Consider the following 23,428-nt stretch of genomic DNA (forward strand, 5'->3'; position numbering starts at 1 on the left):
TTTATGGGAGGTAAATTTTGTATGCTTACATGTTTTAAACTGGAAAGCACAATCAAGAGTCTTCATGTTCCTTTCTTAAAGATATTGTACAATAAAACAAATACAGAAAAAAGTTATACACGAAAGAGAATTTAAAAATGTATAAAGCTATTGATATAGATCTATAATTGAAAATGGATTATTTAAAGAGTACCAGAGTGCACGATAGAGAGAAAGAGAGAGAGAGAATAAGAGTATTAGTCCCCGTTTTCCACCTCTCCTTATGCTGTTGTTTGTAGGTCTTGAGGCAGTGTTTTGTACGTTTTTACCTGTTGACTTTCTATGAGGTCGTTTGTGTACTAAATGTTTCTGTTGCTCATGCATGTTGTAATTCTGGAGCTGTGACCGTTCAAATGCGTGGCTAACTCAAGCCAGTACATGTGCTGTAAACAAGGAAAATTGTGTCAAACTGTTCACCTTCTTTTGGTAACGAACATTCCCTCCTTTCAACTGGCTAAAATTTCAATAAACCATACAAATTACTGATTTGATTCTCAGGAAATTGTTTGTGAGTTGGGTGACTGGTTGATTGGGGAGGATGGGCTTTGTTGGGAAGAGTTTGGGTCACGTTGGACTGGCTTAAGCCTTGGGCACACAGACAATCTCAGCAGGAGTGCACAGTACTCACAGCTTTGGGAATTCACTCTTTATATCTTAGTCAGACATTAACATTCCACAGTAACAGTCTAAAGATATTTATTTTCCAGCTTGCAAGCACAGACAACTGTGGCTTGTTTTTAACAGAAATATTATTAACAATGGATATGCATGTCTCAAGAGTGCTTGCCTCAAAACAAGCTATGCCTACTAACATATCATTCAAGGATGTCCAAAAGATAAGGCATTACATTCAACAGAAATTCAAGAAAATCAATGGATATGTGGTTCAAAGTTACATGTAGTGCAACCAAAACAATCTCAGTATTACTACAGTAATATTGACAGTGAAACTACTGCTGTTTTCTCCTGTTCTCAGTAAAGCATTAATGTATTTGTTCAAGTGTATTTGTATTGTGTGTGTGTGTGTGTGCGTGTGTGTGTGTGTGTGTGTGGTAGAGTAGAATATCTAAATGAACAGGAAGCTGTGTACAGAGGGGCAGGTGCAGGACTCCTGTCTCCGGACTCGTTTCCATAATCCTCTACACCTCGGGTTGCCCACTGCTTGCCACTGCAGAGACACGTTCCTAAGGACAAAGAAGTAAAGAAATCTCACTTTGCAATGTAGTGATCAATGTATCTATAAATATAGAATAACATAAATACCAACCAGCAAATTCAACATTTTTAAAGTGTACAAAAAGACACATTATGTTTGCCATGTTAGTTGTTTTTTCTTTTGCAATATGTGGTCCTGGAGTGACATCTACTGGTTTAGTCGAGTTTAAAATAGAGTGAAGGCCATTTTTCCAATGTTGTGGCCAAGCGCAAAGTGAAGACATTGCGTGTCGGTCAGCTAGAGATTTTAATCATATTTGGCTGTTGACGAGGACACATCTAGCAGCAGAAAGAGGCCAAAACTGAGGATGAGAGACTACTTCGACTTTAAATTAGGGAGGTGGCAATCTGTTTGGGAGCCCTCTCAGAAGGGAAAAAACAAAACCATACAAAGAATGATTAAAAAAAAAAGAGAAAAGACTATATAGAGGCGCAAAACATGGAGGTGGTGGGTTTGGGGGGGAGGACTGGGCGGCCATGTTGTTGCTCTTAGAACCCTAAGGAAGGGAAGCGGACAGCAGGATTAAGGCTAACCAAACATTTATTTTATTATAACTGCAGTGAAAGTCCAGGAGAAATGACGTGTGAGTGTGATGCATGCATCAGTTACAGTGGAGGAAATAATGATTTGAATCCCTCACTAATTTAAGTTTGCCCACTGACAAAGAAATGAACGGTCTATAATTTTAATGGTAGATTTGTTTTAACAGAGAGAGACAGAATATCAAAAAGACATTCCAGAAAATCACATAAAAAGATAAATTATTTTGCATTTCATTGAGTGAAATAAGTATTTGATCCTCTATCAAAACATTAGTATTGGAGAAACCCTTGTTGGCAAGTGCAGAGGTCAGGCATTTCCTGTAGTTTGCACACATCTCAGGAGGAATTTGGACCACCCCTCTTTGCAGATCCTCTCCAAATCTTTAAGGTTTCGAGGCTGTCGCTTGGCCAGTCGAAGCTTCAGCTCCATCCACAGATATTCTATAGGATTAAGGTGCAGAGACTGGCTAGGCCACTCCATGACCTCAATGTGCTTCTTCTTGAGCCACTCCTTTGTTGTCTTGTCTGTATGTTTTGGGTCATTGTCGTGCCGTGGAAGACCCATCCACAACCAATTTTTAGTGTCCTGGATGAGAGGAGGTGGTGGTCACCCAGGATTTCATGGTACATGGCCCAATCCATCTTTCCCTCGATGCGGTGAAGTCAACCTGTCCCCTTAGCAGAGAAACACCCCCAAAGCATAATGCATTGCTTTCACCTCCATGCTTAACGTGGGGATGGTGTTCTTGGAGTCATAGTAAGAATTCCTCTTCCTCCACACACGGCGAGTCGCATTGATACCAAAGAGCTCGATTTTGGTCTCATCTGACCAAGCATTGATCACCTTCCCAAGCATTCTCTGAATCATTTAGGTGTTTATTGGCAAACTTAAAGGAACCATATGTAAGAAATGTATTTCAGTTAATCATAAAATGTCACTAGGCATTAAGAAATCATGTTAATTTCAAATACTTATATCACTGACAACAGTAGTCCGGCCAGGATATTGTCATTTAAAATGTGAAGTTGCAGCCCTCAACTGATGTTGATGTTGTCATGTTGTGTTTTGGCCTGATGCGCCACCCTCCACCTATCAACTAATCACAAAGTCAGTAGTGTTTCTGCATCCAGGTTGCCAGCTCTGCCAGTCAGAGGGGAGGGGAAGGGGATACACCGCTCTACAGTAATTTGAAAGCGATTGTAGTACCAGTTTTGGCCACAATCTTACATACGGTTCCTTTAACAGGCCTGTACAAGTGCCTTCTTGAGCAGGGGGACCTTACGGGCGCTGCAGGATTTTAATCCATTACGGCGTAGTGTGTTACAAATGGTTTTCTTGGTGACTGTGGTCCCAGCTGCCTTGAGATCATTAACAAGCTCCTTGCGTGGAGCCCCAGGCCGAGGGAGATTGACGGTCATTTTGTGTTTCTTTCATTTTCGAATCATTGCACCAACAGTTGTCCTTCTCACCCAGCTTCTTGCCAATAGTCTTGTAGCCCATTCTGGCCTCATACAGGTCTACAATCTTGTTCCTGATGTCTTTAGACAGCTCTTTGGTCTTGTCCATGATGGAGAGGTTGTAGTGATTGATTGACTGTGGACAAGTGTCTTTTATACAGGTAACGAGCTGAGACAGGTGTCTTTTATACAGGTAACGAGCTGAGATTAGGAGTAAAGCTGTCGTTCAGACCCAGAGAAGATGGAGGTGTGTCAGGATCATGTTTGAATGTTTCCTCTTTGCATGGTAGATATTTAACCAGTATTTGTGGATGGAGCTAGCCTGGGTTTTCCCATGCTGCTTTACGTGCGCAATTTTATTCACACTGCTAGGCAGCCTGGATTCCATGGAGCAAATTTTCGCCTCAGTTAGGGGACCAATCACAGAACGGAGGGAGGGCAGCAAGACGATGACGACAGACCAAAGCCGTTATGAGCTACGTACAGACGCATTTGATAGACATTCGTAGTGCCCAATAAATGGCTCTGGGCATTCGTAAACCACGTTTCAAATATGAGAAAATTAATGTTTAGTTACCAGACCCCATCTCAATGAGATGAGGTCTGACATTAGCCAGGCTAGGATGGAGCATCAAACTGTTCAAATACAGTACAGTGGCAATTGGAAGTTCTCCTGAGCCCATGCAATGATTTTCACGAGACTTTCTGAATCTGAGGCCGGCGGCTCGTCTGACCGATGTTGCAAGGCAGTTTTTTCCGCTCACAGACACTAGAGGGAAGCGAGACGGCCACCATTCAACCAAGAAAAAGTCATATAACCATTCCAATGATTCCGAAGCTGTTAAGTTAAGGTAGATTACGCTAAAAAAACAACATAGTTTCCCTTTAATGCAGTGCCACCTGAGGCCCCAAAGGGCATGGCCATCCAATACTGTTTTTCAGGCCTGACCCTTGTGTATAGACATTTCTTTGGATTCTCTGGATATGTTAATGACATTATATGGGCCTCCTATAGATGATGAAATCCCCACATTTTTGCAATTTTACATAGAGGAACATTATTCTTAAAAAATGTTTGCCTATGCAGTTTTTCACAGAACTCTACTCTCAAGAGACTGCATTTCTGGGATGCTCTTCTTATACCAATCAAATGGCCTATTAACAAAATTAGTTGCAAAATGTCCCTCTTTGTGTTTTTTTTAGCATTATGCCAATTTTCCCCTTGTTGCACCTGTCCCAACTTTTCAAGGCTTGTTGGGACAGGTGCAATTCAAAAGGAGCTTATATTTTCCATAAAATGGTACAATTTCTGAGTTTCAACATTTGACATGTTTTCTATCATCTTATGTTTTCTTCAATTAAATATGGATTTATGTGATTTGCAGATTACCACATTTAGTTTTTATCTACATGTTACACTGTGTCCCAACTTTTTTTTGTAAAAGGGGTTGTATGACCTGATAAAACCTAACTTTAGGGAAACTTTCCAAACCTCTATGTTTCCCAAACCTGTCCCACAAATCTGCTTCTTCTGATTCCCATTTCAATCTTAGAGCCCATTTGAGACCACAACAGGTAAATTCTCTGGATCTCTCTCCTTTCTTACAACATCCAGTCTGAATGGCTCAGTTCTCCCCCTGTGGTGAACTTACCCGTCCTCGGTGGAATTCTCTCCATCTCCAGAGCAGTGTGTCTGTCCGGAGGCCAGGGCCGGCGGTTGGCACTCCACACACACGTGGTGACCCTCGCGCAGGTACTGCATCCAGCGGGTGTGAGCACCAACGCTTCTCGCACAGCCCTCAGTCAGGGAAGTGAGCTGAAATTCAACACAGTACCTGCCACCACCCCACCACCATCACACACACACACACACACACACACACACACACAAAGTATGACTGACACTTGAAATTATGTTATCACTCTGATACATTACGAAAGAGCTGCTCTCAAGGCTCACCCAGCAATGTCCCCATTGTCCAGGACATCCCTCTTTTTCCTGGCATTGCCATAGCCACCAGTGGTAATGAGAGCTGGCACTGCAAGAGTTTTACTCAATATCACATCATGTTAGGAAGTAAAAGCCTGCAGTCAGATTGAATTAAGACATGCCTGAAACATCCTTAAGGGTACTCTAAGCGATGTTGGGTAACGTCACTTCTGTTGACGTTCAAACAAAACAGCGAGCTAGCTCGCTACTCCCTCCCATGCAATTGAAACTCTCCTAAACGCGCATCTCGTCGGTGATTGGCTGGAACAGTTTGCTATGTTGTTAAGGCTACCGTCATAGAGGAGTCAGAACTCGCAATGCCTACCCAAAAACAAAGGGTCATAATTTACTTCCACCTTATAAAAAACAATCGATTACATCAAATGAAAAATTCTGGTGTTGGTTTGCTAATTGACCATACCGAGAGTCTGACGACACTGGCGCTGTCGGTCGTGGTACTCAGCGCAGCCTGCGTTCTCTTGTAGCGTCGGGCATGGATGCGCTCCGTTCTGAGCGTCCTGCAGTACGGTTCTCTGTCGCACGCGCACTGTGGCACGACATGGCTCCGCACAACCCGACCAGTGAGTCCATTCACTCACGACACACGGAACGGCTGGGAGACGGAAGGGGGAGAGAGTTTAACTTTTGCTTAGTCAGCTGACAGATTTTATAATTTCATCAGGCTAACGTCTACAGTGGTAAATAAAAGTGTAACACAACCTTTTTACTTACTCGAACACACCGATTTCCTAAACAAAATAACTTGGTGGCTGGTTATAGGCTGTTAGCCTATACTTTAAAACCTAAAACATGAAACCTTACAATTACATAAGGCTACCTAATGAAACCAATTGTGCGGCAAGTGGAAGTTGTCCACAATTGATCATGCAATAAAATCGCATATCTGGAAAGAAAAATACCTGGACATGCGAACTCGTAATCATGACAGCAGTCCAGCGTAGACAGACAGGCTTGGTCGCAGAAGCAGTCTCCGTTGGCCCCGTCTATCCTGCTGTCCTGAGTCACACAAGACAGATCTCGGCCAGGGCAGCACAGGCCTGCGCTTCTACAGCCTCCTTCGCCGCGCCGAACTAGCAGAAGGACAAGAAGTGCCCACAAACCTTCACGGCCAGGTGACATGTCAACGAACGAGCCCGTTCTCCTGGACAACGATTTACGCACCCATCGGAAACGTTGTTGAAAATGTTTGGTTTTGTCTCACTCCAGTTCAACTTTCACAAAGTTGAAAATGCCCCGAGCAGGAGTTCAAGTGAAAAACACGCCTTGTGCAACTAAATAATCAGAGATGCCTTATTGGTCACTGCTCGTGGAGCTTTTGATGGACACACTCACACTAGGCGTGTTATCAGAAGGTGCTGACCTTCGCCTCTTGGTGGATTTGTGAATCCTCACTGTACAGTATCTCCCTTAAAGGGAAAGAGCCGCCGGTAAATAGTAGTTTTCCTCATCCCAAATAACTCACTATAATCCTTGGAATTAATAACATACTGAACACCTTTTAGATAAGGTAACCCAACAGAACAAGATAATGCAATTTATATGTAATTTTACAGCACAAATATTCCTTAAATAGGTAACCAATTTAAGACATCATTGATATCATCATATCATTGGACATCTTTGTTGGCACTTCTGTGAATTTATTTAGACTGGGTTTTTTATTACATATTTTCATATATTTCATAAATATTTATCAGAAAACGTTTGACAAATATTTGTATCAAACATACAGTATTTCAATTAATATATATGTTTTGGTGTCAGCTATTTCCATAAACATTATAAGGTACGCATTATGACTTGAAATCACTGTATGTAATACCAAGTGTATCTCACTGGATGTTTGCAGTGTCTACCAACACAGCAACTGCGCAAAAAAGTCTACTAAGACCGAATGGTCCCTCCCTCTCTCTCTCTCTCTCTCTCTGTCACACACACACACACTCTCTCTCTCTCTCTCTCTCTCTCTCTCTCTCACACACACACACACACACACACACTCAAAACCCTCCCTTCCATCCAAGTTAGTTTAACTCTTCTCTAGTGGCCATTCATGCTCAAACATGTGAAAGGGGTGGATTAATTTAATTCCCCTTACTGGGGTCTATTCATGCAGAAAAAACAATACCGCAGTGCAGGCTGAAATATGGGCCTCTATTCATGTACACATTCCCAGGCATTCCCTGTGTGTGTGTGTGTGTGTGTGTGTGTGTGTGTGTGTGTGTGTGTCTGTGTATGAATGTATGTGTGTGTGTGTGTGTAGACATGTGCATGTGAATGTACATGTGTGTGTATGTGTGCATACTTTAAGCCACTGACTAGGCTCAAAATATCATTACACTTCCTAATAATGATACTGTGGAGAGAGTCCTTGCAGAAAAAAATAAATATTTCTACCTTTGTAAGTGTGAAATGAAAGGGTTTGTCTGAAGAGACCCTCTCCATAGTGGTAGCGTGGCCTACTGGTTAGGGCTTCGGACCTGTAATCGGAGGGTTGCCAGTTCGAACCCCGACCAATAGGAATGGCTGAAGTGCCCTTGAGCAATAGCCAAGAAATCTAGATGCACCCTAGCGGCAGCAAATTAAATTTGCTGCCAGGGCTAGTCTAGCAACTCTAGCTCTCCGTTGGCTTGTGAGCTCGAAAAATTAAACTTCTATCAGGCCAATCAAATCGTGTATAGAGTCGTTAGGCGGGCTTAACATAATGATTGATGGCAGAGTTGCAACGGTTTGGCTTGAATTCCCTGCTACTTGAAAACAAAGGAGATGGATGTTGCTGTTGGCCAACAGTGTGACATGAGTTAAGCTTGTTTTAAGATGGCAAAAGTTTGAACTAGCCAACTAGCTCTGCTGGTGGGAAAACGCATGGGACTCAGCGCTGTCCTTTGCGTGCAGAGGGAATTTGAAAGATAACCGATTATCCCGCCCCTTGGACTGAGCACTGCGAACGGTGAGTGCCCAGACCCTACATTTAAATGTGGGTCTAGCTCGTCAGGCTACTTGAGCAAAGCACCTAACCCCTCACTGCTCCCTGAGCGCCGCTGTAGCAGGCAGCTCACTGCGTTGGGACAAGTGTGTGCTTCACCTCACTGTATGTTTCACTAATTCACGGATTGGGATAAATGCAGAGACCAAATTTCCCTCATGGAATCAAAAGAGTATATATACTTATACTTATAAAATATTGACTTAGAATATCACAAACAGGCTATTTTCCGTCTTTCTCCCGCACACTCAATCACTCACTCAGTATTAGTTGACCAGTGCCTGCCTCGCCATCTGATCGCAATCAGTGTTGAGCTCTAAAGAAGGTGTGTGTATTATGAGGTGACTCTCGCAAGCCCTGGACCCAGCTGTCTCAAACACCTCACCTGGTGCCAGAGATCGAGGCTGTAATGTCAGAGCTGCTATTATAACACCTGGTGGAGGTGTAACACTGTGAATTACACTGTGAATTGAAGAGATGATGCAAAGACACAATCAGCTATCAGCCCCAAATGGGAAATGGTGTGGATTTTGGTCGTTTGTCCACCCACTTACATGAATGCTGCTTTTAGTTTTTTTTAGCTTTTAGTAGAGAGAGAATACATAAGTCCACTATATGACACAATTTCAGATTTCAGCCATTTTGTCTGTGGGAAAAACAAAAGCTGATTACCACAGTTGAAAAAGTGGCATCTTGTGATAGTATTTTAGATTTAGCTATATTTAAACCCCTCTTCTACTGCACTTTTTACCCCCCCCCCCCATTAATGCACAAATAGGCTGACACCAGACATAATTTCACTGCATTTCTTACTTCCAGTAACTATATGCATGTGACAATAAACTTCCTTGTATCCTTGTATCCTTCCTTGTATCCTTGTATCCTTGTATTTAGTTTTAGCTTTAGTTTGTGCTCTAAGTTCTTTCTCACTGGTAAAATCTCAGTGTTTAAGTTCCAGATTTGCCTGCTCTGTAAATGGTAACCTTGTATATGAGGTTAACATCCCAAACAAGGAAACACTGTTCTAAAGGCAAACCGCTCTACATGTCACCCCACCAAAGAATCTAGCATCCTGCCCCCTTTCAAAAGGATTAACTGCACATGCATATACATTTCCAGATCTTCTTACTACTTCTACTAACACGTGGGGCCCTCTCACACCAGGCACACAGAAAGAAATCTAGCCCATTGAGTACATGAATCGAGGTCACCACGACCACCAATAACCGCACTAAACTACTGATAGACATTCATTACCAGACATTAATTAAACAGGGTTCCTGATTGATCCCTCATGCATCAAGTACTGACCAATATCTATCTAACATCCATCATTTCTAAGATATGTTTATAATTCATACATCCAAAAATGTACATCTATATATAATCTACAAAGACATTGTGATGTCTTGTGATGTAAATGGTTCAGATACAGACAGACACAGAAAAGACAAAAACATGATGTGATGCAGAACATCACAGAGTGATTCTTCTCCAGCCACTATGTGGGGTTAGAGATAATTACTAACTCACTGAAATTTTGCTTTTAATAATATTGGGACCAAAACATAACAAAGTTTAGAACACCTTAAAAGCCTTTCCCCAGACTGATAGAAATACCACCTATATGAAATATTTTCCACGGTTACATTGCACTCCTCTTTGACTGACTTTGAACATGTCAAATGTATAGCACTAAATATGGTAGGCCTATATAAACTCCAGAGAGCTCCACGCTTGTTTTAGATCAGGAAGAGTCCAGGCTTTACAGTAAAAGCTCACATTGGACTTGAGATGAGGACTGAGCTGAGTAGAGGAGGCTTTGATTCTCCAGAGTGGTTTGTGTGGTTGGTTGTTGATCTATAGGGTGTGAATGCTGGATGTCAAAGGAAGTGACACACCTCCATTATAAAGTGATGATAAATGTTTTCAGTTGTAGTGATCTCACAGGTCACTGAGGTCATAAGTTCTAGTACCAACAGCTGCTAGGTACTACCAACTAACAGTTACTACCATAATCTAACAAATACTATACCAACCGTTTTTGTGAGCACAACAGACAAATGATGCCACTGTCATTGTTGAAACTACATGTTATCAAATAAATACTGCATGGGGCTTACAGAACTTGAGTTGTTTGGATCACAGTCATGTGTGTAAATTAATAAGACCTACAACCAGTTACATTAAATATTTGGCTATGTGATACAGTCTTCAGTCTAAATATAAAGAGTAAAGGGTACCTTTTACGGGTGACACTTTTACGGGTAAATACAACCAGTTACATTAAATATTTGGCTATGTGATACAGTCTTCAGTCTAAATATAAAGAGTAAAGGGTACCTTTTACGGGTGACACTTTTACGGGTAAATATGATTGTTGATTTCGCAACAAAGGTGTTTTTATTGGTAGCTCAACATATTTCCACCCTAATCCGTCGACGGAGTTAGTGATGTCAGAAATCCTTGCATAAATCCTGTGCCGAGGCCCCGCGCACCCTGGAGAGAGACCGAGCGCCCGACTGAGCGAGATCCACACAGGGAGACCCAGCTTGGCCGTCTGCAGCTTGGCCCACAAACACACAGCCAGCCCCAGAACCCACCATCAGTCAACCTAACAGCCAGCCACCATGATTGTTCTAATGGACATGCAGATGATGATGCTGGATGTGATTTACTTCATCTTGCGCGGGTGCTTACGGATCGTCATGAGGCCGCGCACCAAGGACATCAGTGGGGAGCTGGTGCTCATCACCGGAGCCGGGGGTGGCCTGGGGCGCCTCTTCGCCCTGCAGTTTGTCCGTGAAGGGGCCGAGGTCGTGCTGTGGGACATGAACGCCGAGACCAACGAGGCGACGGCCAAGCTGGTGCGTGAGGCCGGTGGCAAGGCCCACACATACACGGTGGACGTGACCGACCGAGATACAGTGTACAAGGTGGCCGATCTTGTCAGGAAGGACCTGGGCAGGGATGTCACATTTCTGATTAACAATGCTGGCGTGGTGGCAGGGCACCGTCTTTTGGACTGCCCAGATGACATGGTGGAGAGGACACTGAAGGTCAACTGCCATGCCCACTTCTGGGTGAGTGTTCCTGGTCTTGTGGGTAGTGGATTTTTAAGATGGTTTGTAGCTCCAACTGTCAGAACTGATCACTCATTTAATATTCTCTGACTACCTGCATTGATATAGCGCTACTCCTCCAATCACTCAAAGTGCTTTACAGTACAATTGAATGCCTCACATTTACCCATTCAAACACACAGTGATAAACCGATGGCAGAGGCCGCCAGAGGGTGCCGACCTGCTCATTAGGGGCAGTTTGGGGTCAAGTGTCTAGCTCAAGGACATTTCAGCCAGGTCAGGAGCGGGGATCGAACCGCCAAGCTGCTCCTCTACCTCCTGAGCCTCTGAGCCCCTACTGCTATGCTGATGATCAGCCCTCATTGATTGGTTGATTAGATAAGCAGAACAGGGGTGCACATGGAGGGGCAATGGATGTAAAACTGAAGACTCACCCTCACACATCCCCAGTCATGGGTCACGGTAACATTAAAGGAGTTTAATGATGCTTCTGAGTCACACACATGCAGGACAGGACAGGGCAGAGCAGCTCCAATTTTATGTCCAGCGGTAGGCAGTCTATGAAACAATAAAAGTTGTTAGATAGATAGATAGATACTTTATTGATCCCCAAGGGGAAATTCAAGGTCTCAGTAGCATTCAGACATCACACACAACATTCACTAACATCAGAAAAAGTAATTAAAAGTATATAATATAAAAACACAACTAAGCAATAAGGACGGTAGAAGATAAAGAATATACTAAAATACAAATTATACTAAATAACACTAAATCTAAATCAAGTCTAAAACAGTATCCACATAGTGGATGATTAAGCATGAGGCACTTGCAATGACTGAGGCAGGGACTGAGCCTATGATTCTCTGTGCATAGTAAGGTAAGGTGCTCTGTGAGAGTAAGTGTCATGGTGATGGTGAAAATGTTATTTTGTTATGATGCTGTTTATCTGTGCTGAAACAGCCAATCAAATTTCACCCCTCTTATCAATGTTCCAGAGGCTCATGTAGATTGGCTTGTGTCATTTATGTCACAAAAGCAGCAGCATGCTGTCTTTTGGTGATCTCTCGATGACTTTCTGTGGGATCATAAACATTTTAACAGCAACTCCCATGTGTTCCTCTACATGTACAGCATTAACATATGCTTAAATAATCTATGAGTAGCTTGACCTGGCTATAGCATTAGCCACTTCATCCACTTGATGCCTTTTTGGCTCTCCAAAAATTCCAGTCAGTGCTGCAATGTAGGAGGATCATCATGTCACGTCATCAATTACAGCTGCCAACTCTCACACATTGAGAGTGAGATTCAATCATTTGATTGGCTCGACGCGCTCACACACCAATCGAATGTGTGAGAGTTGGCAGTTGTGCAACCACTAGCTCATGAGATTATGTCCTCTAAGCATGAGTGCAAGACTATGAAGGAAAGGGTGTAGCTTATTATTAGCACTGAACCACATTGCAACACATGACACACTGTGGCTAAAAACACATAGCTTCACATGGCCTGATCTCTTTAAGCACGTTTACATTCACCTATGTAGAAACCGTACAATTCACACAGGTGATCCTCTCACTGGTTAGACCCATTAAGAGGCCTACAGAACATAAGGGCTTTACATAGTTCTACACTTTTACTTTGTTGTAATCACGTTAATGATCCATATAATCAGACGCGGACATCCCGGCTTCAAAGGTAAAAGTCCTGCCAAATATTTGATCCAACCATTTAGTAAACCAGCTCATCCTAATTAGCAGCCAGGTAGATCAGATAATTAGTGATATCACCTGTGTTAAGTGCACAGGTAGAAATAATATATGGCAGGACTTTTACTTTCTGGAACCGGGATGTCTGCCTCTGCATATAATACCCCTTTTCTGAGTTGAATGTGCAAACTAATGCACTGTTTAACTTTAACAGGTACCACTTCCTTATTTATGTAAAAATCATTGGTTACACTTTACTTGACAGTATTGACATGAGAGTGAGTAACATGACACTGTCATGAATGTGTCATAAACAAGTCATAAACTTTTATGACATAACACTTGTGTTATTAAGTGACATTCGTTTTTTGTCATAACAAGTTAGGGTTAGGAGGATTAGTGTTAGGGTTAGGTGTTAAAATTAGAGCCATGACAGTTTCATATGTTTATGACAGAGTCATGTCACTCTTATGTCAAGTAAAGCGTTACCAAATCTTTCTTTGTCTTTTTCTAAAGGGATATGACCTCTAATTCTGTGATACTACTCACTCTCAGAGCTGCTTTTCCTAATGTGTCCCCTGTCTGGTTTGTCCATGGCAGACGGTGAAGGCATTCCTGCCACAGATGAAGGCTAATAACCATGGCCACATCGTCACTGTGGCCAGTGTCCTGGGTCTGTTTGCTACTGCCTGTGTGGAGGTAAGACCATGTTAAGTTCAGTATAGAAAAGCTCACTGCCATCTGTGTCAAGTTAAATTCAGTATAGAAAAGCTCACTGCCGTCTGTGTCAAGGTCTGAAAAGATAAGCTCACTGCCCTCTGTGTCAATTTAAGTTCAGTACAGACAAGCTCATTGCCATCTGTGTCAAGTTAAATTCAGCATAGACAAGCTCACTGCCATCTGTGTCAACTTAAGTTCAGTACAGACAAGCTCACTGCCATCTGTGTCAGGTTAGGGTCAGTACAGACAAGCTCACTGCCATATGTGTCAAGTTAGGGTCAGTACAGAGAAACTAACTGCCATCCATATTGAATTCAGTACAGTACAAACAACCTCACTGTAATCTGTTTGTCAAATTAAGTCCAGTACAGTCCATCTCACTGTAATCTGTGATAACACCAGACAGGAGTAAAGTACAAACTTGTGACATAGATGCTATAATGGTAGAGGCAGGGGATCATATTTAAATTCAAGAATGGGTGTTATCAAATTGCTGTCTGATAGCGGATCTACAGAGGGTCTTACCTTTCTTTCTAATCCCTGTCGTTACTTGTGATTGATGATGTCGTGTGAATGTGCAGGATTACTGTGCCAGTAAGTTTGCAGCTGTCGGGTTCCATGAGTCTTTGACCCACGAGCTCCTGACAGAGGAAGAGTGTGACGGCATAAAGACCACACTGGTCTGTCCCTACCTGATAGACAATGACATGTTTGAAGGCTGCAAGATAAGGTAGGCCATGCTCTCTTCTATGGTCCTGAGGGAGTAGTGGGGGATCAGAGCTTGCCACAACATCCACATCTTCATAGCAAATCTGGTAATGCTACAGGGTACTAAACTCTCTTCTGCCCCCTGCAGGGAGGAAGCAGAATTGTTTCTGTCGGCTCAGGATCCTGTTTACGTAGTCCAGCAGGCGATGAATGCGATTCTTATTGACCAACCACTTGTTTGCATTCCAAGATTGACTTACATCCCCTACATAGCTAAGGCGTAAGTACTACCAGACACACACACACACACACACACACACCTTTAGATTCAGGCTGACCGTGTAAGCCTACACAGTGACAGAGTGATTAAGTATGCTCTCCAGTCCCTCCAATATGTCCTCCTTCTCCAGCTAAGTTTCCTTCCCTCTCTTCCCTGCAGGCTGCTTCCCTGGGATGCAAACGTGGCAACCTATCGCTTTGTAGGGTCTGACAAGAGCATGTATCCCTTTATTGAGAAAAAGAAGACAGCCATCAAGGCTGCATAGACACCACACAGAAGCTGCAAACTTGTCATCTCTACACACAATTCTGGAAGTCTTTTTGGAAGTCCTGTTGGTCTAATCACAGAGCAGATGGGAAGAGCAATATGAGAGTGCCTGATTTGGTTATGATGTATTTATTATTGAGTTATGTCTGTTTAGACAAATGGGATGCAGTCAAGCACACCTTCCTAATTGGAACTCTGAATTTTGTACGTAAAAAGCCCTGAAACCAGTTAAGTTTGACCATTAATGGCCATTGAACCACTGAACTTGAATGTGCCAAATCGATAATGAGCTATGAATGTTAAATTGTTGGATACAATCCATCTCCGAGTCCTGCTATGTATTCAGGTTTAGGTAGGAACTTTAAGTTGAGACAATCACCAACCACTGACTTGTCTCATTGAAGTGTTTAGCTACGAACCTGAGTAGTATAGCTACACACAGGAGGCTGAGGTGAAAGAGGGTATCTAACTCCCCATGACTTGCCATTGACACAAAAGGTTTTTCAATATTTTGTAATTGGCTAATCCTCTCCCTTGGTATTAAAAACAAAACCATATTTCTATAAAATAAACACAACACAGATGTTAATATATTTGCTCTGAGTCTATATTAAAGTGTCAAACAGTGCACTGCCCTGCACACACACACAGCTCATCTGCATAAGTATGTGTCTTTATATACCCAGCGATAGCTATGGACATACGGACTAAATAAAAAATAAATAAATATATAAATAATATGGTGCGCACCAGAAACCTTTGCATGCACACCAAAAACTCAAGGCCTCTAAGAAGACATGGGCGGAAATAAACATGGTACGCACCAAATACTTTCATGTGAATATCATTTTTTACTACATATCGTACAAACCATCATCACGAAACTCAGAGGCACAGACGTTGACTTTGTGCCACAGTGACACCTTTTTAATGAGTGAGGCATCCAGGAGGGCACTCTTACATTGAGGGTAATGGGAGGTGGGCCACTTGACTGATGACCACTGCACGCACACACACACATACACACACCCACACGAGACACACACCCACAAACAACCAACCATACTTACTAACAAACATATCCCCAAACACAGACACACACACGCACGCACAAAAAAACAAAAAGGGGGACATCACAGGACGTCACCACACACACACACACACACACACACACGCTACACTGAAATAGGATTGCAACAGTATAAGATTTTTGCGGTATCACCGTCTCGGAAAATGTCACGGTTTCACAGTATTTGTCTATAGTGTGTCTGTATGTCAGAGATTACCAAACGGACATACAGATTTAGACAGGAAGGCTGGTGTGTGGAAAATTATTTGAATAGTGTATTTTATGATGAACATTGAAACGTTCACACCTTTATTTTGTTAGGGATTAAAATCATTAACGGGATAAATGCTTTGATCTGCACAGCAGGATGGTATTCTCAAAAACCGGCAAATTTGCTTGTTTTCTCCCTTGCCAGCCACTGCATTCATTCCGTTTTTTACAATACCATTAACAGACAAATACACATGGTATGGTAACTGTTGATTTTCAGATCACGGTATACCACAATGTCAGTATACTGCTGCAACCCCACACTGAAATTCACAATATCCCATCCTACCCCCACATCAATGTGTGGGGTAGACATGTGAAAGAGAGGGACTTCAAGATGGATTTAAAAAAAAATAAGTTTAGAAAGATGGACAGAAACAAGTGTTGAGAGATGGAGAAAGAAAATAGAACAGAGAAGGAGAGAAAGAATGGACAGAGTAAGAGAGAGAAAGAAAGACAGATTGTGATAGAGTAACAGCTAAAGAAAAATGAAGACCCTTTCGACCTACAGTACATGGCAATGAGTATTATTAACATTGTTTTATTCTCAAGCACTGGAGAAAACCCACAGTGTAGGCAAGCTTCACCATGTCCTACTATGGTGCCTCCATAGAATTATACATCAAAGGGATGATGCACAGAGCAATGCTAAAGCAATATTACCAGGCAGTGTTGGTAAGTGATGTTTGAGAACTTTCCAATTGATTCTCTGGAAAACTGTAATCTTCAGTGATCCGTGATCATTTGTCCCAAACACTATGAAACGGTCATATGACTGCCCAGCAACATCGCTCACATCGAAGCGTTGACCAATGCATCAACACCTTAACTCTGTAGACCTCTGAAATTTCAGTCTTCACAAAACTGATACATAATCTCTGAATCTCCTGTAGTGAAAGAATAAAGTAATAAACACAAAATGAATGCACAACTAAATAATCTCTATACTCAAGAAACCACATTCTAGCATTTTGATTCCATTTGAACAAAAACGGTTCACCATTCTTGACATAATGAAGCTTGGCCAAGCTGGGCTTTTCTCGCTTGGTATTTCTTTTCCCTGTCCTTTTTTTTCCAAATAAATAGAACCATTACACTTCGTCATGACAGGGACACAGTCTCCATGTAGACACCTCTGGAGTGCCTCGAGCTCAAGATGCTAGGGAGACTCCTTATAAGAGCCTCTCTAGCTCTCGTGCTGATTGGCACGTGGCCAGTACGTGGGTTTGCTCCAGTGCTTGAGGTGTGTGGGGGTGGACATGTCTACACCGTGCCGTCCAGAGTCTGGACCATGGGGCTGGAGTTGGTCGCCTTGATCAGCGGGGCTGTCTCCTGGTCCTGTTTGGCACACCTGTGGGAGATGATGGCGGAACGACAGCCGTCTGTTAGTACACATCCCCACACAGCAATGTACCTTAGATGGGGACATTTTTTTTTATTAGTAGTTCATTTTGGGGGTTTTAGCCTTTGATTCACACAGGGAGTTTGGTCGACAGGAAATGTGGTATGGATGCTGCCATTTAGGCCACAGCTCCCCCACAAGACAGATACATTTTCAGCACAGAAGCGCTACACGAGCGGAGAGACTGACCCCGTGATTGGTCCATTTCCTGTTCGCTCAGCTGGCTGCTGGTCTGAGAGCAGCTTGAGGATGTTCAGGGCAGCCTAGGAGGGTGGAGAGAGACACAGTCACCAGGGCTTCAAGCAGGGAAGTTATCAGAGATGTTTGAAAGTGTTACATCTATATTTACTTATCTATTCTTAAATCCTAAACGGCCTGGCCCACACCTGAATTCAGGCATGATGCCAGAGAACTGCAGTTCTTCAAAAAAGCAGCGCAAAAAACACCACTTCCGCTGATGTCAAGACTATTTGATATGAGGACTAACTGCCCGTGTTAATAGACATCAGGGACACCAATTATAAAACTTCTCGTGAGTGAACTGTGTCTGCTAGTACTGACCATATCGTGACAGGACTCCACGTCTTTGCCGATGCCGTGGCTGATGAGAGGGGTGTGGGAGGAGCAGTTGATGAGGGACACATACTCATTCTTGTTGTTCTTAGGGAAGTCCTTGTATTCTACCTGTAAAGGCAGACACGCGGCATCACTGTCAGACTGCATTCAAATGTGTGAGTGTCTATGACATCTGTGAAGAGGTTAACTTAAAAGGTTAATGTGCATGTGTGTGCGTTTGGATGCATGTGGCCCTAAGAAGCCTGATATAGAAGCCAGGTATGACAGCTCCTCAGAGAGCTTTGTACTGAGTAAAAGCCTATAGATGAATTTTAGCTTAAAACATTCAAATGAACTAGAAATAGCAACAGAATATGAAGAACTTAGCATGCATGCCAGCTAACCCGGGCCTTCCTTCATACAGTGACGAGTGACAGGAAGCAAAGGGAGAGAGAGATGGGGTGGGATTGGGAAGTGACCGCAGGGTTGGATTTGAACCCTGGTTGGTTCCCCCTTTTTGAATGTCTTCAACTTTAAAAAACTCCACATAGCTCCTTTAAAGTGTGTGTGTGTGTGTGTGTGTGTGTGTGTGTGTGTGTGTGTGTGGGTTGTGTGAGGACCTACCTGCAGGCCCTGTACAGAGGACAGGTAGGCCAGCTGTTCAGAAGGCCGTGTGAGTGGACCGTGGGGGATCAGCGCCAGGCTGTTGCTGCCCTTCAGCACGCTCTCCGCGGTGAGGGAGGTGCCCGCGTACAGCAGCTCCTTGGCGATCAGGGCCGTCAGCGAGGCCTTGGCGGGGTTGGCCACCACCTGGCGCCCGTACTCCTGCATGTGAGGCCCCTGGCTGGCACCCACCGCCTGGGCCAACTCGGGCACCATGGGTAGGATGCCCGCTGGCAGCTGAGGGTGGTTGAGGAAGGGCAGCCGGTAGTCTTCCTCCTTTGGAACTGTGAGCAACACCAAGATATTTAGAGAGATTTATTTGTCATATCACGGTCATGACAGTACATTACTAGCAGTGAAATGTAATTTCACAAGCAGCAAACTATTCAATTATTTTGCATCCTGTCACCTCTCAAAAATAACACAATGGAGCAAAAAACACTGCAAGTGTCCTAATAAATTTGGCTTGCTCATGCCATGTGAAGAATCTGAGCTACATGTGTTTGACTTTCATTTTCTCTTTCAGCAAGTCCATGGGGCTAACTGGACCACACTCACCTAAGCCTGCCTCATCCGCTGAGCCGGGCTCAAAGAAGGTCACTTTGCGGCCATCTCCCGGCTTCTTCAGGGGAGGCTTGAACAAGACACACTCATAGTCAAATCAGACATACTTCCGCACACACACACACACACACACACACACACACACACACACACACACACACACACACACACACACACAGCCGTATCCAGTAACATTTCCATTTGTACACCACGAAGCCAGGGAATTATTTGTCTTCCTTCAGATTCAAGTGTTGTAGACTTGTTATAACCTCTCTGTACACTTTCAAAGCTTACAATATTTCAGTTTTTCTGTATGGACTCCCACCACAATACCAAAGAAGTGTAATTATATTTTGAGCATCATCAATGGTATAAAATAGCGTTTGTTTTTTGACGTGCTAGCTGCCCCTTTAGCCTTCACTTTACAGTAAGCCCTTTCAGTGTTAATGCAAGAAAACAGTCTTGCTCCGCCAATTAACGTAATTGTGCTCTTAATCAAAAGTTTAAACTTGTTAACTACCTTAAATAGACTCTAGATTGTTTTTACTCAGGAGTTACACTTTAAATATTCACAAGTACAACATGTATTTCCAAAGGCTTATTCAAAATTCGTTAACACTTTACTTGACAGTATCGACATAAGAGTGACATGACACTGTTATGACACATGAATTCTAACCCTAACCTCTAACCCTAATCCTAATCCTAACTTGTTATGACAAAAACCGAATGACACTTAATGACAGAAGCGTTATGTCATAAATGTTTATGACTTGTTTATGACACGTTCATGACAGTGTCATGTCACTCTTATGTCCATTCTGTCAAGTAAAGTGTAACCCAAAATTCCATCCAGTGGGTATGTGCTTGCATGGACCTGAGGTGTGCTACCTTTTCTTCGGTTTTTAGGGCAGGTTTTGGAGGCTGTGGTTGAGGCACTTTGAACCCCAGGAGCTCCAGCATCTTCTCAGCAGCGTTGCGCTTGGCCACTTTCTTACTGGGCCCCATCCCCTCCGCACACTGCCCACCGACAGTCACCTGATCGAGCAAGAGAGGGAGAGAGTCAATAAAATCACCCTTGATACACGACTGATTACATATTACATTACATTACATTTGGCTGACGCATTTTTAGCCAAAGTGACTGACAACATGGTAAACAGTTTGCTTTTTAAAGCAATTCTCTCAACAACTCTAGGACAATTTAAAAAGGTAGAGTACAATAAGAATAAGTGCATCAGTGAGTGCTGTTTTTAAACAGCCAAGTGTCAGTGGTGTCAGGTGGTAAGCCTAGGATCAGCAAGACTAGTTTTAAGTCGTGCTATGAGAGGAGATGTTCTCAGCTCTTCAAAGAACATTTCTAAAGCTTTATAATTAAGCTATTGTATATTTATTCTTAAACCTTCATACAAAGAGCTTAGTGTTTAACAATAGTACAGCAAATGCTTAGGATTGTTTAAGATAAAATAAACAGAATAGAGAGATTAGTAAGTCACAATGAGGATGTAAAGAGAAGGCGTAAGTTTAAATGAATGTGCGAGTGCGTCCCCAGTGGCTCCCACCTTCATGATGAACTCTCGGCGTCGGGGTAAGCCCCTCTCAGTGACCAGCAGGTACTCGGGCTCCTTCTCCTTCTTGGCCTGCTGGATCTGAGCCAGGCGGCTGATGGGGTTCATGCCCTGCCCGTACTCAGGGCTGGTCTGCAGCTGGAGAACACAACGTAACACAAGACACACACACACAAACCTTTTACTCACTACATGTGCTACATAAGCCCTAGTAAATACAATCTCACAGATGCGCACAGCCGCACACACAAGAATGAACGCTCACACCACTACCCCCTAATGCTATGCCTCTTTATTTGATAACAATAAATTAAGAAATGTTTTCAATTCTGGGAAATGTTTAGTTTCTTTTTATTTTGGCCGCGGTTCAATGATACCGTTTAATTGTGCCAGAAATTATCCGCGGACCAGCAATCTCCTAGTCGAGGAGGCCCTAACCCTGCAGATCATAGACAGAGAACGCATAGGCCTACTGTATGCTTTGGGTAAAGAACACTTTGCATGTCCAGTGTACACGGAGAATGAGTGTCTTGTAGCGGCCGCACCCCCCGCAACTCCACTTCCAATGTCACTGATTCCGAAAGATATGCCCGACACTTCTGCTTTTTATCTGATGGTGGTGGAGTTGACCGGACACCTGAGGCTTCAGACGTTACCAATTTATCATCATCCATCGCGTCTGGCCTCTGAAAAAACTTTTAAGGCTAGTCTGCCTTGGCCTGGCCATGTTTGGTTCATTGTTTAACATGGAAAGCGGCTTCCTATTTGAAAGCCTGTTCGTGTTGTTTAATTTAAAACGGTAGAGCCTGTTCATTTAAAAACATAGCCAGAGGACGTATAATATAGGCTTACATATTAAGGCTTATTCTCAAATTCAGATTGCATTAGGGGACGGGATTATTAGCCAATTTCAATCGGACAATTTGACCGGAGAGATTTCATTTTGTCGGACATTTCATTTTTTTTCCGGCCAATGTCCGGTAATTACCGGACAACATAAACCCTGACAAACACACACACACACACACACACAGTCTTTGAAAGGACAGTGGACAGGAAATGAGTGGGAGAAAGAAATGGGCAGTGGGTTTTGGAAATGACCTAAGGTCGGCATCGAACCCAGGTCCCTGAGCATATACATGGTACACCAATAAAAATGAAAAGAAATGAAAAGACCAATCATTCCCTTCTGACCTTGACGATGGACTTGGCTTTCTTCTTGATGCGGGGCGGCGTCTTCTCGGTGCTGGGCAGCTGGGGCAGGCGCCGGAGCTCCTCCAACACAGCCGTGGCGGCCAGCTTCTTGGCGATCTTCTTGCTCTTGCCCTCACCCTCCCCGAAGAACTCGCCTACCGACACACGCACCACGAAGCTCTTCATGTGCGGAGGGCCCACTTCCTTCAGTACCTGAGCCAATCACAAACAAGGTGAAGAACGGCCAATAGACATCAGGGACTCGACTGTCTAGAAGCAAAGCACTTGCTCTCTTCCACCAAGAGTTAGTTGGTCATTCATTCATTCATTCATTCATTTAATCAGAAGCCCACTCACTGATCCATTTCACCTACACCTCTGGAGGGCATACCTCAAAGCTCACTTGCATACTCCGCTTGAGGGCGATTTCAAACACCTGGCTTATCTCCGATTTATTGAGGTTTTCTTCCAAAGATTCCTCATCATTCTGGGGACAGAGAGAACATGATCACTTGATGGATGTATAGAAATACACAAAGCATTTGACTCCAACATGGGCATACATTGGGAGATAAAACAAGAAATGGAGCCGGTTTCTCTCAATCGTTTTGCAATTTTGAGAGTGCTGGATGACTCAGTAACAGAAAAACAAAAAAACAAAACATTGCATATAATAACTATTTCTTTGTTTTCTGTTATAAGTAGGGAGGTGCCATAACACATCCATAGCGAGCCACCACCTTTGAGAACTTGAGGACTCTAAAATCTACAAAATGCTTCTATTGATAGGTGTAGTGAGATTAGTGTAGATCTGAGACAGGACAACAGGACAAGCTTGTTTACTCTCCAAAAAGCAACATCAGTGACTGTATGTGCTTCTGCTAAGAGGATATCTGAATGACTGCACATGACCAGCTTTTATATCAGTGCAGAAACACAGGAATGGATTTACATCCATTTAAATCCACACATTACGTGTAGATTAACATAATGCTGCGGACTCAACAGTGGTAAGCAGTATGCTATGGAATGTGAGAAGTGTTGAGCCTAAAGCCAGAAGTGTGTTTAAATTCATCAAGCAGACGCAAACATTTGTGGCCATATCTACACAAAAACACGCA

At 43.2% G+C, this 23,428-nt stretch overlaps 3 protein-coding genes across 6 annotated transcripts in view; 1 reads left to right on the forward strand and 2 right to left on the reverse strand.

Moving 5' to 3' along the window:
• Window positions 1-718: 718 nt before the first annotated feature.
• si:dkey-7k24.5 (somatomedin-B and thrombospondin type-1 domain-containing protein) lies at window positions 719-6,629 on the reverse strand. The gene is made up of 5 exons (XM_048256050.1): window positions 6,166-6,629; window positions 5,667-5,858; window positions 5,216-5,294; window positions 4,908-5,090; window positions 719-1,223 (listed from the first exon to the last, which is right to left on the reverse strand). Exons 1-5 carry the CDS (start codon window positions 6,383-6,385, stop codon window positions 1,106-1,108), a joined length of 792 nt encoding a protein of 263 aa, XP_048112007.1. The 5' UTR covers window positions 6,386-6,629; the 3' UTR covers window positions 719-1,105.
• A 4,135-nt stretch (window positions 6,630-10,764) lies between these two features.
• Window positions 10,765-15,611, forward strand: rdh20 (retinol dehydrogenase 20). The gene is made up of 5 exons (XM_048254920.1): window positions 10,765-11,335; window positions 13,648-13,746; window positions 14,349-14,497; window positions 14,624-14,755; window positions 14,915-15,611. Exons 1-5 carry the CDS (start codon window positions 10,883-10,885, stop codon window positions 15,018-15,020), a joined length of 939 nt encoding a protein of 312 aa, XP_048110877.1. The 5' UTR covers window positions 10,765-10,882; the 3' UTR covers window positions 15,021-15,611.
• Window positions 15,612-15,922: 311 nt separating this feature from the next.
• Window positions 15,923-23,428, reverse strand: part of stau1 (staufen double-stranded RNA binding protein 1) — a 12,402-nt gene continuing 4,896 nt past the window's right edge. For all 4 annotated transcript variants that reach the window (XM_048254919.1, XM_048254918.1, XM_048254917.1 and 1 more), the window contains exons 7-15: window positions 22,699-22,794; window positions 22,308-22,520; window positions 21,108-21,251; window positions 20,437-20,583; window positions 19,540-19,615; window positions 18,943-19,265; window positions 18,325-18,447; window positions 17,953-18,026; window positions 15,923-17,712 (exon numbers count right to left, since the gene is read on the reverse strand). In XM_048254919.1, coding sequence (XP_048110876.1) covers window positions 17,625-17,712; window positions 17,953-18,026; window positions 18,325-18,447; window positions 18,943-19,265; window positions 19,540-19,615; window positions 20,437-20,583; window positions 21,108-21,251; window positions 22,308-22,520; window positions 22,699-22,794 — 1,284 coding nt within the window. In that variant the 3' untranslated portion in view covers window positions 15,923-17,624. The remainder of the gene's footprint in view (window positions 17,713-17,952; window positions 18,027-18,324; window positions 18,448-18,942; window positions 19,266-19,539; window positions 19,616-20,436; window positions 20,584-21,107; window positions 21,252-22,307; window positions 22,521-22,698; window positions 22,795-23,428) is intronic.

The sequence above is a fragment of the Alosa alosa genome, chromosome 10 (genome assembly GCF_017589495.1).
Source record: "Alosa alosa isolate M-15738 ecotype Scorff River chromosome 10, AALO_Geno_1.1, whole genome shotgun sequence".
In the NCBI taxonomy this organism is placed as follows: Eukaryota; Metazoa; Chordata; class Actinopteri; order Clupeiformes; family Clupeidae; genus Alosa; species Alosa alosa.